This window comes from Ovis canadensis, chromosome 6 (assembly GCF_042477335.2).
Source record: "Ovis canadensis isolate MfBH-ARS-UI-01 breed Bighorn chromosome 6, ARS-UI_OviCan_v2, whole genome shotgun sequence".
Taxonomy (NCBI): Eukaryota; Metazoa; Chordata; class Mammalia; order Artiodactyla; family Bovidae; genus Ovis; species Ovis canadensis.
The window spans coordinates 28,072,996-28,086,739 of NC_091250.1; the positions used below are offsets into that span (position 1 = coordinate 28,072,996).

At 37.1% G+C, this 13,744-nt stretch overlaps 1 protein-coding gene across 29 annotated transcripts in view; it reads left to right on the forward strand.

Annotated features, from left to right (window-relative positions):
• Positions 1-13,744, forward strand: part of CAMK2D (calcium/calmodulin dependent protein kinase II delta) — a 320,633-nt gene that overhangs the window by 233,541 nt on the left and 73,348 nt on the right. For 17 of the 29 annotated variants that reach the window (XM_069593410.1, XM_069593426.1, XM_069593413.1 and 14 more), the window contains exons 5-6: positions 2,684-2,749; positions 6,216-6,288. In XM_069593410.1, the coding sequence (XP_069449511.1) occupies positions 2,684-2,749; positions 6,216-6,288 (139 nt within the window). Of the gene's footprint in view, positions 1-2,683; positions 2,750-6,215; positions 7,304-13,744 lie in introns of those variants that run through there. The other 12 variants (XM_069593428.1, XM_069593429.1, XM_069593431.1 and 9 more) reach the window with 3 other exon arrangements.

The window sequence follows — 13,744 nt, forward strand, 5'->3', positions numbered from 1 at the left end:
ACATGGTAAGCACTTGACAAACATTAGCTATTTTAAGATTGAACGCCGAAACACAAATTTTCTCTTAAAATCAAGTCAGATCATAATAAGAAAGGAAGAATGACTGACAAATACCTAAGGAAAGGATTCATTTCACTCATAATAAAATTCCTATTAACATGAGCTAACCTTTCCCCAATTAGGTAGGCATTTTTTTAATTGACCATAACCATCATTAGTTATATTGGGGGCCCGTCAGTACTTTCACAGTATTGGAGGTGCAGCAATTTGGGAAGATAACGTGCCTTCCCAACAAAGTTGGGATAGTTTGTCTTCCCAACAAATGTTTAAATGTGGGCACTCTTTGACCCAGTAATTTTACTTATAAGAATTTATCTTTTAGAAATACTCTCAAAGATGCACATGGTCATGCACGCACATACACGCACTACTTAGTTTAATAGGGGGAAATTGCTTCTGACATGAAAGAGTGCCCATGATTTAATGTAAAATGAAAAACACAATTAACCTAATTTTTGTGATTGCACAATTGCACTTTAGTGAGATAAGTGTTCCTTGTATGCGTTTGAAGAGGGAGAAGTATAAATGTCAAAAGACATATAAAAAATGGAAAGGACACACATAAAGTTAAAATTAGTTTATTCCGGAGAGTGGAATTGGGATCAAGAGATAGGAGAGGACTTGGTATGTTTCCATATATTTTAAATTTTACTACAAAGTTTTGTGACTTTAAATTTTTAAATCATTGTTTAAGCAGGGAGAAAAAAAAAAAGCGTAAGACAGAGAATCACCACTTAAGGAATTCTGGCCCAAAATCATTATGTCTGTCAGACCTGGAAAACAAATGAATCCCAAACAGAGTTACATCGCCTTTGCTAGAGAGCCTTGAAGTCCATGACTTGAATGAACTTCCTGGAGTAACCAAATCCAGTTGCTGAGCTGTGGGAAAGTCTTCACTTTATTAAAAAGGGCAGACAGATAGACTCCTTCCGAGTTGGAAAGGGATCACTGCTGACTCCCAGGACATTGCCAAAGCCTGAGTCTTAGTTTATTGGTGAAGACTTGGACCCTATAAGGAGATCAGGGTGTTTTTACACGGAAAAGTGAGCACTCAGCCCCCGAGTGACATGGATTTTGGAAGGCCACCTCTAGACCACAAAGACATGTTCATTGCAGTTTAAAAAAACAATTTCCTCCAAAGAAATACAGCCTGCAAATTCACACTCTACATCCATGATATGTATCATCTTCTCTTTCTGTTCAGAAAATACCCTTGAATGGTTGCACACACTTTGTCAGACCTTAGTTAATATTTAGAAAATTGATGAATTTCATAGAAACCACTTTCTATGAGAGATGTGCCTGGATATTTTTATGGTGTACAGAAAAGTGTGTGCCCAGGATCTAGTGATGTGTAAGCAAATAGGAAAATGTTTAGATGAATATAAAGCAGCCATTATGGAGTCTTTTATGTGTGGATCACAATAAACTGTGGAAAATTCTGAAAGAGAATGGGCATACCAGACCACCTGACCTGCCTCTAAGAAACCTATATGCAGGTCAGGAAGCAACAGTTAGAACTGGACATGGAACAACAGACTGGTTCCAAATAGGAAAAGGAGTACATCAAGGCTGTATCTTGTCACCCTGCTTATTTAACTTATATGCAGAGTACATCATGAGAAACACTCGGCTGGATGAAGCACAAGAAGGAATCCAGATTGCCGGGAGAAATATCAATAACCTAAGATATGCAGATGACACCACCGTTATGGCAGAAAGTGAAGAACTCAAGAGCCTCTTGATGAAAGTGAAAGAGGAGAGTGAAAAAGTTGGCTTAAAGCTCAACATTCAGAAAACGAAGATCATGGCATCTGGTCCCATCACTTCACGGGAAATAGATGGGGAAACAGTGGAAACAGTGGCAGACTTTATTTTTTGGGGCTCCAACATCAGTGCAGATGTTGACTGCAGCCATGAAATAAAATGATGCTTACTCCTTGGAAGGAAAGTTATGACCAGCATAGACAGCATATTCAAAAGCAGAGACATTACTTTGCCAACAGAGGTCTATCTAGTCAAGGCTATGGTTTTTCCAGTAGTCATGTATGGAGTAAGAGTCAGACTATAAAGAAAGCTGAGCACTGAAGAATTGACACTTTTGAGCTGTGGTGTTGGAGAAGACTCTTGAGAGTCCCTTGGACTGCAAGGAAATCCAACTAGTCCATCCTAAAGGAAACCAGTCCTGAGTGTTCATTGGAAGGACTGATGTTGAAGTGGAAACTCCAGTACTTTGGCCACCTGATGTGAAGAGCTGACTCATTGGAAAAGACCCTGCTGCTGGGAAAGATTGAAGGCGAGAGGAGAAGGGGACAACAGATGAGATGGTTGGATAGCATCACCAACTCAATGGACATGAGTTTGAGTAAATTCTGGGAGTTAGTGATGGACAGGAAGGCCTGGCATGCTGCAGTTTATGGGGTTTCAAAGAGTCAGACATGACTGAGCGACTGAACTGAACTGATGGAGTCATAATATTTTAATATACTTTATGTTTTTATAATAATTTATTATACTTTATGTTATATAATATGAAAACCAACATTCTGTATGAACATTGGTGCAAATCTATTGATGCCTAGTTTTTTCTTCTTTTTTAATGTAATCTTGTTTGTCTTCACAGAGTTACTGGAGGTGAACTGTTTGAAGACATAGTGGCAAGAGAATATTACAGTGAAGCTGATGCCAGGTAAGTGACTTGTCCTGGACAAGATAGAAGACTCAGCACTCACATAATGCTTGTTCAGTATATCTCTACAACTATATCATGGTACTTAGGGTTATGAGAATCTCATAATATCGTCTTGGACTTTTCACAAGTCCTCTCTCTCTTAAGGATTTTCAAGATGATTCTTTGGGGGAAAAAAAAAAAACAACTATGAATCTGATGTAAACTTTACTTTTAACTAGTATCTATAGTTAGAATATATTTATTTTTTTAAGCCTAACTGGAATGACTTCTGATAAAGAAATATACTTTTTATCAAAGTTATGTGAATAAAAAAAAAATTGAAACCCTCTGGTCTGTAGATGCTAGGCTTCCCAGCATGATAACCTCTAGTCACATATGACTCTTTTTTAAAAAATTCATTTTATTGAAGTATAGTTGATTTACAGTATTGTATTGATTTCTGCAATACTTTGCAATACAGCAAAGTGATTTTTTGTATTCTTTTCTACCTTGGTTTATTACAAGATATTGAATATAGTTAGAATATTGAATATGAATATGAATTTTTAAATATTGAATATGGTTAGATAGCATCACTGACTCAATAGACATGAATTTGAGCAAACTCTAGGGATCGTGAAGGACAAGGAAGCCTGGAGTGCTGCAGTTCGTGGGGTTGCAAAGAGTCAGACACGACTTAACAATTGAGTAACAGCAGCAATTGAATATAGTTCCTTATGCTATACAATAGGGCTTTGTTGTTTATACATATGACTTTTAATTTCAGTTTCAATTACTTTAAATAAAAAAATTCAGTTCCTCAGTTGCACTAGCCCCATTTCAAGTGCTTAATTACACGAGTGCCTAGTGCCAACTGACTGGACATAGCAAATATAAAGCATTTCCCTCATCACAGAAAATTCCATGAATAGCCCACGGCCAATCAGAGGTCATAAACAGAAACAGACGGCAAAACCCCCAGTGGTCTCCTTAAAACATTATGAACTATTTAACTCTTTGGAAATTTCATTAAAGTCCTTGGAACTCTCACTTGAAAAAATATTTACTCAGGTACTTCAGAGGGTTCAAGATTTCCCAATCTTGTTAATTGGCAACATTTTTACAGAAGTTAAAAATGGCTAACATTTTGTCTCATTTGAGACTTCCTAGGCTACCCGAAGGCAATGTTTTTGGAGTGAAGTAACATTAATTTACTTGCTGAGGCATTACTTAGACTGCATGGTGTTAATTTCCTTGGCATTTCTTATATATATTCTGTAGTTAGTACTCATTTTGAAAAATCTGGCCCTGAGTGGTTGGCTCCTTACTAGCCATGTAAATGAGAGGTTATGTGTATCCAGTTAGGGTGGTCTGTGCCTGCCTGTCCTGTCCGTGCTCTCAGAGCTTCCCAAGGCTGCTGCCTTCCTGGTAGCCTGGCCCAGGACATCAGTCAGCTGGTAGCAGGCCCCCATCCCTCCAAAGTAGCACATGCATACCCAGGCTCTTCTGAACTTCCCATTCACCTTCTTGGTTTAATGTTACTGTTTATGACATTTTATGAATCTTATCTGTACCTGACTACACTCTTTAATTTTTTTAATGGAATTTCTACTGCCAAAGTCAAATAGAAAGTTCCATGTCACTTAGGATGAGTGAATCATCACTTGTTCAGTTTAAGCCAAAATCCTCCCATTAGGCCTCTGAAAAGCACTTCAGAATAGCCTTGGAAGTAGCTATTTTCCCACTTGCCAAGAGAATAATGTTTTTATCAAGGTAATAAAACAAAGTTGAGAAATTTCCTTTATTTTGCTTTTCAAAGTTATTTTAAACAGGTTGTTATTGTGTTTCAAAATACTGGTTGAAACTAGAGACTATTTTCAGCCCTAAGATAACAGGGTAGACCCTAAGTGTTGGATCATTTCATATACATGCTTATATTAAATTTTGAAATTTACTGTAGGATACAGTTTAGGGTAGGTCTCACACATAATTAAGGAGAAGAAACATTCTCTTGTCAACCATACGCATAAAGAGCAAGTAACTTGTAAAAATCTGTTTAGTACTAGCCCTCAAGAAGTTAAGAATTGAATTCATTCTCACTAGTCATATATGGTGAAGCTTATTTAATATTAATTATTGTTTACTTTTCTATTTTCTGTTATTCATTAGGACTAAAAACTTATACCAATGGCTTGAAAGAGTAAAGTATTCCTAACAAGAAGTATAATGTGAACATTACTGTAGAAGGAAGAAAAGCTATATGATTAGCAAATAATTACCAACAGTCCAGGAAGCTGTGTAGTCAAAAACAACCAATCTCAAGCTCTTTTAGTGGTACCTTAAATCGACTTAGAGCTAGAAAAATCACAATCATGATCATTGTGACACTTAATTTTAATAAATCAGATAGATGATGATTACTTTTTTAAATTCAGTAATTTACTTTGGAGTAGTAGTATTTTGTACATCAAGTGATTGAAAATGTCCTCGATAAAGTGTTTGCTTAATCCTTGAATGAGTGAATGTAGTTCTATAATACACCTGTGTTTGAATCACACAGTGAACTTGTACAGAATTCATCAGTGTGATATGTCGTACATTGCTGTATGTCAGATGACAGCTCATGCGACCTTACCGATGCCCATCAATGATGTCTTCCCTCTGATTTAATTAGCAGTCTATTTGACATAGCATAAATTGTACATTTTAACCTAGGGATAGAAGTTTCCTTTCACTGAGGTGATGGAAATGTGTCAAACAACCACCAGTGCTCCAGGGGATTGAAAATTTTATTTTTACTTTTTAAGTTTTTATTCCTTCCCCAAAGTATGGCTATACTGAAGAGCGTTTTTTTTTTTTTTTAATACCATGTATTTACTTTAAATTCTCCTTCTGTTACTGGAGACGTGCATTAGTTTTCCTATTATGTATTATATAAGCAGCACCATTTGTAAGTCAAAATGGTAAATGTCTCCCTCCGTTTTTTTTTAACCCTTGTCTCACCTGCCACTTCATTTGTGTTACCCTCTTGTTTCAACACCTATGTTTAATTGTGACCTCAGATTTTAAACAGTTTAGATGTGTATAAGAAATACTCATAAATTTTATTTCACTAAAGAATTTTCCCAGAACATTGTGGGAATTATTTTAAAAATTTCCTAGAATTATTTATAAAAATCTTCTCCCTGAATATGGAAATTTTGACTTCTATAAACAAATGATTAATAGAGTTGCATTGAAAGAAAACACAGCTCAAATTGTTTTGTCTGAACATGTCACAAATTCTGTGTTGGATGTCATTTTTGTTACTGCCAGAATTAGCTTTATCCAGCATTATTTAATTCCAGTGTAAAGCTAAAAATGTGAAAAATATATTTTTTGTTCGTTTGTGTGTTTCGTTCAGATTTTCATTTTATTTTGTATTCAATGTGATTCTGTGCCTTTAAAATGTTCTCCCTTCCATTCTGCCCTTGTATCTTTGCAGTCATTGTATACAGCAGATTCTAGAAAGTGTAAATCATTGTCACCTAAATGGCATAGTGCACAGGGATCTGAAGGTCAGTATATGGAGTCCGTACATCTGAATCAGAGGAAGTGTTTTTTTTGTTTTTTTTTTTTCTGGGGAAAGGGCAGAGGGTGGGTGCTGTACAGTTGTTCCCTTGCCTTTCCCAACTTTTCCTTAAAATGACTAAATGATGATATAATAATGCATGATGCCTCTTTCAGTTTGCTCATCTACAGGCTAAATATACATCATAGCAAAAAGGGAAGGACAGCACTGGAAACACAGCTCTTAAGGTTCCGAGGAATAAACCACAGAGACGGTTTGGGGGCAGGCTTTCCTGAGATGTCCAGCATTGGCCTGGAAATAACCCTGGCCTGTGATGTATGTCCGCCTGTAGAGCTAAACACCACTTCTGTTCTGAGACCATGGGTTGCTGTAGCAGAACAACTGGTTCCTCATTGCTCCGTTTGAGTCTGATGAACCCTCAGGCAAGAGATAATAATTGCCAGCTAAATTAAAGCATGCGAAGTTAATGATTTATCAAAAATTCATTACGTATCCTAATTTAACCTTAATGGAGCCTTGACTGCTAATGTGACAGCTTTCAAATGATACGAGAAAAATGGGAGAGAAGAGGGAAACAGCTTTTTTTGTGTGGAGTGAAGGAGAAACACAAAATCTATAAAAATTATACTTGTGTTCCAGTTCATTTCCTGTGAGGATTTATAACCAGGAAAAGAGCTCCTGAATTGAATGTTTTTACGATGGATTTTTCTAGAACAAGTGAACCTACATTTTGGCCCATATCTGGCAAGATCCTGATTGTCCTGAGGTAGTAGTCACTCTACTCGAGCGTACGTTTACGTGACTGAAGATGTTTAAACACAACCCCAGTTGTCTGCTAGTTCTGCACTTTAACCCAGTCTCTCTGAGGGTATACAGACAGTGAGTGGAAGCTTGGAACTAACACACGCCCCCTGGTGTTTGCATGCAGTCATTGCATTCAGCAGATCCTGGAGGCTGTGCTACACTGCCATCAGATGGGCGTAGTCCATCGGGACCTGAAGGTGAGTAATGCCCTTGGAGAAGACAAACCACCACACAATTCCTAACGACTGTTCAGCTGCAGCTATGCCTGTAAAGGCAACAACATGAGCAATAAAGTTGTGCGGACTCTTTCCAACACATAATGAAAACACTTTCCCTCGCCACAGTTCTCTAATGCACAGTTGAGATTTATACAAATCCCATTTCATCCAGAGAGAAATCATTTCCTAACATTTACAATAAGCAGGTTATATTTTCTTTCTCCAAAGCAGAATACAGCATATAATGTGACTTTGAGTAGGACTGATGATCTCCTCTTCTCTTTAAACTTGTTCTGTGAATGTTTGGCATGTTTGTTGATCAAACTCATACTTCATGTACCTATATTTTGTAAGTGGTTATCAGAATTATAAAGTAAATAGAGATGAATGTATTAGGTAGATTTTTGGCCCATGAGATTGGTGCTAAAGGCCTCCATTATGGGTAGTAAAGTCTTTTTCCCTTAACATTAGTCCCAGGAATTCTGAGGACATTGAGTCTTCCTGTTTTTTTATTTATTTATATTTCTAAGGGTCAAGATACTATTGTGTTTTAAAACAGATGGAAAAAGGGTAAAACAAATCTTATTATCAAATAGTATATATGTAACATATAGCTACATACTAGTACTTTTAAGACTTGACTCAGTTTCTGATAACCATTGAGAATGAGAAATGTTTAGATCATTTAGAAATTAAACATTTCAGAGATGACTGTCTTGTTCTTAATTCTCTGACCTCTTCTCTCAGCATTCTAGCTTTACTGATGACATTTCAGAGAAATTGTGAACACTTAGAAATATAAATGGAGGAAAAATCCTGGGTGGGCAACATAGCGCATGGGCTCACTGTGTAGCTGTGATTTTGCATTTGAAACCTCAGCCTTTTCCGGGCTTCAGTACAAAGGTGGCGAAGGGTAAGTCAGAGTGTCTTAGACTGTGACGTGTGCAGGACCTAGGCATACTTCCCTTGTCACAGTACTTTCCACTCATTTTCTGTGTTCCAGAAGAATATTTCTTCAGTGATTCACAGCAAGTTGCTTGAAGATGTGATCTGTAAGCAAAACATTGCCTTTTCTAGAACCTTCCTTTGATTTCAGTTTGAGTCTGAGAGCTTGTTCTTTTGGAGAGCCGAGGTAGAATTGTGTCCATCTGCTAACACTGACCAAATTTACCCATCAGGAAAAAGGAAAAAGAATGTGTTCCTTTAAAAATTCATATATATGGCAATCACCTCAAAACCTGCTTAGTAGCCACATAAAGACAGTGCCCCTTTTTGTTACTTCTTAGAACTCACAGTGCTGCTTTCCTTTTTAAGTGACTGTGTGTAGACATACAGCTTGTTTGTGCTATTTTTATTGTTTAATAAATTTATCATTTGAGATATTTTACTTCATTTTATGTAATTATAAGTATACTCTAAAAGCCATGATGAAAAATGCAAATTTTGTTCCAGGACTTTCGAAATATATTTTTTGAGGTCTTGATATTGCACTTCCGTAAATGTCCAAACCCAGCTGAGTCTTTCAAAGACTGGAACTTTTATCAGAGATGGCAGTGAGCCTAGGCTGTGGAAGGGGAAGAAAAAGATATTTTCTGACATATGAGCTAAAGTCACTAGTTAAAAACTCAGGCAGGTGATTTCCAGAGAGGCTACTACTGAAAGAAACTAGCCTGCTGCATCACCCCACAGATTTCTTTCAAGGGAGAAAAGTGTTTTTGCTTTCCATTCTTACTCTAATTTAAGGAGAGGATAGAGATGAACTTCTGATGAAGCTTGTTATAATTTCTGTAATTGTTGTCTCAGTTTCTGTCAAATTGCTGACTTGAATAAACCTCAGTTGAGTCTAGTTCTTAATAGGCCATGGCATAAACTTACTAACAGAGGCCCGAACCTGTGTGCAAGGGACAGCTTAAGTGTGTTCTGTCGCTGGGTTTGATTTGTGGCTTTTATACCCACGATGCATAATCTGATAAGTATACTGCTTGTAACAGCACATTTCCCAATATATTAAAATGAAAAGGATCAACTGCTGAAATCTATTATCAGGCTTTAAGCAAAAAGGTTGCCCTTACAATTATTAGGCCATATATTTTTGCTTCCAGAGCAAGATTCATATGTTAGTTCATGTCCAATAGACACAGTTTAATTTGTCCATATCAGTGAGATAAAGACACAGGTTGTATTATACTTATCATCATCATCGTCATCATAGGCACCTGTGAGTATCGGAGTACTGTACAGGTTGTCTATAAACCCCTCTGAGGATAATAGTCATTTGTGTTCCTTTCCAGTACCTAACGTGGAACCTTGTCTCTAGTTAACACTTGCAGCATAGTCCTTCAATTCAGGAATGAATAAAGTTCAACCCAAAGTACACTTGTCACGTAAAAGCTAACACTGAGTAAAACAGGCTGTTGTGACATATTAATTAATGTTGAATAAAAGAGGAAAAGCATATCCTCTTTGATTTGGTGGTAACATGAAGATCTCTTTTTAATATTTTAGTAATTTCCACTTTGAGGGGCTGTTTAGACAGTAGACTCCACCAGATGGAACCTTACCAGGACCTAGAGACAAGGCTAGGGCACAGCAGGCAACTTGAGGGTGTCCCAGAGACAGCAGCAGGTCAGGGTGGTGAGACGCTGGAGGCGCTTCAGGCCGCCCCAGGCAGCATCCGTGGGCCACAATCTTTTGTCTAAGGTGCATTCAGGCCAGCGGATGCAGATCTGCTGGGGGGTCCAGCAGTGGTGACATAGTTATAGGATTCTAGTTCAGGGCTACGAGAGGGTTTGGATCAAGGCAGAACCTTAATAAAAGGGCCATAGCTGCCATTTATCAAGCAGTTGCTCTATACCCTGCCCTGTATTATCATACAAATATTCAGAGTAACTTCATGAGGAAGGTACCATGATTGTCTCCATGTTACCTAAAAGGAGATTAGCAACCATGAGGAAAAGGACTTGTTCAGATTCGCATAGCTAGTAAGACAGGATTTGTGCCCAAGCAGCTGGGCTCCAGGGTCTGCAAGCTTAATCCCTACCACTTCTCAGTTCAGTTAGATGAATGAATTGAAAACCCTTATAGAGACCAAAGAAGAGTTCAAAACAGTGATGGGAAACTAATTTTACCAGTAACATTCAGAGTTATTTGGGGAAATGGGTCTAAATTTAGTGAATCAAGAGATTAAAATAATCCCCATCTGTGGCTTTTCAGAACTATACAAAATTTGTATCATTAGGAATAAGAGAATACGGTATAGTTAAAGACATAATGTAGAGTAGGAAGACAGCATAAATTTTGACAAAAGACTGCTGTAAAAAGTGAAAATGTTCTGTTTAGGAAATCAGTAAGGTGGCATTGTCCACAGCCTTTAGAAAATGAGACTTTGAGAAGAATGAAATGGATTTGCCACATTTAATTTAGGCCACATCAAAACAATCAGTTTGGAGTCCTTAAGAAATAGATCATTTATGAAGAGAGGATTACTGTACTGTGGTGGGATATTTGTGTGAACTGATCGTTTAAATTCAGGTATCAAAAGAGAAGAACAAACATTAATCAAGTATTTCTTGAGCACTTACTAAGTCCCTGTCTTAGCTTTAGACATATATTACACAGCAAAACAAAAACAAACCTTGTATACATGAAACATACAAGCCAGTGAGTTAAAGATCACTTAAACATATGCGGGAGACGTATCCGTGCTGCTCCTCCCAGAAAGACGGAAGTGTATCAGACAGGCACCGCCTCCGGAAATATACTAGATCGGAAAGAGGCTGCAGTAAGAAGCGACAGCTCTCGGTGTCACAGGAAATAAAGGAATATCAAGTCAGATGTGTCCTCACGTAAGAGCCTGGAGAATACAATTTCTGTGAATCAGTTGACAGAAGGAAGTAAGGCAAAAGAGACAGTTATATAGCTGTACTTTTTCAAATAACCATTTCTCACACAAAGTAGTAAAATTTCTTCAGCTCAAAGTGTATCAGAAGTGGTTACTAAACTGCCTCATGAGCAGCTCTCTGGCTAAGAGGCTGCATACATACAACTGAATCTTTTAGCAACAAATAGTCACTGGTGAATTGCCTTGGTGGAAAATACTGTCTTCTTAAAGCCTACCTCCTGAAGAACAGTGTTATTTAATGGAAAAATCATTAGATGGGTAAATGAATATAAGATTGATAGGTAGATAGATAGAAGGATATATTTTAGTGAAGATAGTAATTCTGGAAATTTGGGAGGATTTTTAAGACTTTCATAGACACAAAATTAAATGTATGAGCAGAAAAGAAAGAAATTCATTTTCTGGAAATGTGACAAGCCTTCAGTAAGTCCTTGTCACCATGGGTAGCTATGTCAAATAGTGATTTCTGCATTTTCCTTGATTACAAAATCACAAGTAGTTCACTTTCCACAGAATCATCTTTGAAAATAAAGGCTTAAAGACTATATCATAGTCGTTAATGTACATCTAGATACATTACAAACTATGTGACAGATTCCGGAATTCATTTAGCCATTCTGCTGTTCCTTTATGAAGTACTTGGTGTGTGTCAGGCTGCGGAGAAACGGTAGGTGATTGGTGAAATCCCACTGTGGTTACAGTCTAGTTCTTTCAATCTACTTGATAATGTGTGCTGATAATTAATGTTAGAAGTACATCAAGAAACAGGAGTGTAATACAGGGTGATTCTTTTGAACTTGCTCATATATGCACAGTGATAGAAATAGAACTTCCTCATCCCAAACTTACAGCGCATTCCTCAGCTAGAAAGTCCCCATGGTGGGTACATAAATTCAGGCATCCACCATGTGAAAAGCAAAGCAGAATCAAAGCAAAAGCCGCTTGTACCATATGCACCAAAGGACCTCCACCATATGTGGGAAAGAGCCTGACATGCAGGCTTTTCAGTTCATGCAAGATTTCATTTGGTTGAATTTTAGGAGCTTTGTTCACACCTTCTTTGGCAAAGAAGTGACTGAAAACACACCAAAGCACTGACTGATTAACTTCATATTGGAATATTGATACTTTCCACTAGAGGAAAGAAATTTTAAAAGACTATTTCACTTCTTAAAAGCCAGTATCCAGGGGTGTGTAAGAATCAAATCATATTGAATAATAAAACTCATAGCTTGCTGTTTTATATTCATAAAGAGCAAAACATTTAAAGAAAGTAAAATACACATGATTTCACTAAACATAAGATCCACATGTTTGCGTTTACTGGCTAGTTATCATGTATGTGCACGGATAAATCTGTCTTGTGACTAATGTTGAAGATGTTTATATGACTCATGTTGAAGACGATCATCACCTCTGCTGAATCAGTTCTTTAATAAACATCATGCTAATTTAGAAATCCTCGTGATATGTTTGTGACATTTTTAAGAAGCAAAGATTAAATTATGCCTTTTTCATAAGTTTTCTCATGTTTTAGTTGAATATGGGTAGTAAATATTTTTGAGTACTTTAGATTATTCTTAAAATATCTACTGAATGGATTACCATTTGAAAATGAATGATTTTTATATCTCAGAATCACATCGTTAAAAGGAAGGGATCAGGAAATCTGACCTCAAGCCCTTACTTCATCTTTTTGAACCTCCGTACCTCATTTAGAAAAAGAGGGATTTGAATTAGTTTATCTCCCAAGTCTCTTGCAATTCTGAAAGTGATTCCAGAAACTTGCCTCAGTACTTTGAGATGCTTGAACAGTTTCAAGAAAACCCCAAGTCGTGATGAAAGAAGTTGCCATTGTATCCATATGGAAGTACAGAACAAAACTTGCAAACAGTTGCTGCTCATTACAGCTGATATGCTATAAATGGTTGTTGACACTAAGACCAGATGTCGTGGAAAATCCTGCATCATTAGGAAGCAATGGGGTGGGGAAGGAACCTGTGTGTGAGAATGTCAGTAGAATCTATTTAAAAACCGATCTAAACAGTGATGCATTATAAGAATCTAGGGGTAATCTCAATGTGTAAATATTAACATAATAGATTGCACTTACTTTAGAAATGCAGACATTTTTCAGGTCATAAGCATTCATTATAGATATTCAGTGTTCTGCACATTTGAAATGGCCAGCTGCACTGGACTGTAATAGCTGATCACTAATGCATATAATGCCCCTTACAGAGGACAAACCCCTGTGATAAAATCCAATGGGGTTTTATAACTTTATACATACTGTTATAAGATTTTAAAATATATATGTTTGTAATGTTCATTTGCAAGGTGAAGAACTAGTTAATTAGCTTCAAAGGTCTGAATAGCCCAAATCCACATAGTTAATAAGAATCAGGCCCAGGACATAAATCCATGTCTTCCTTTTCTGTCTAGATCATAGTGCTGTGCCCCCACGTTCAAACATAGTTGTGTTGGAAGACCGGAGTTTCTGATCTCACCTTTCTGAT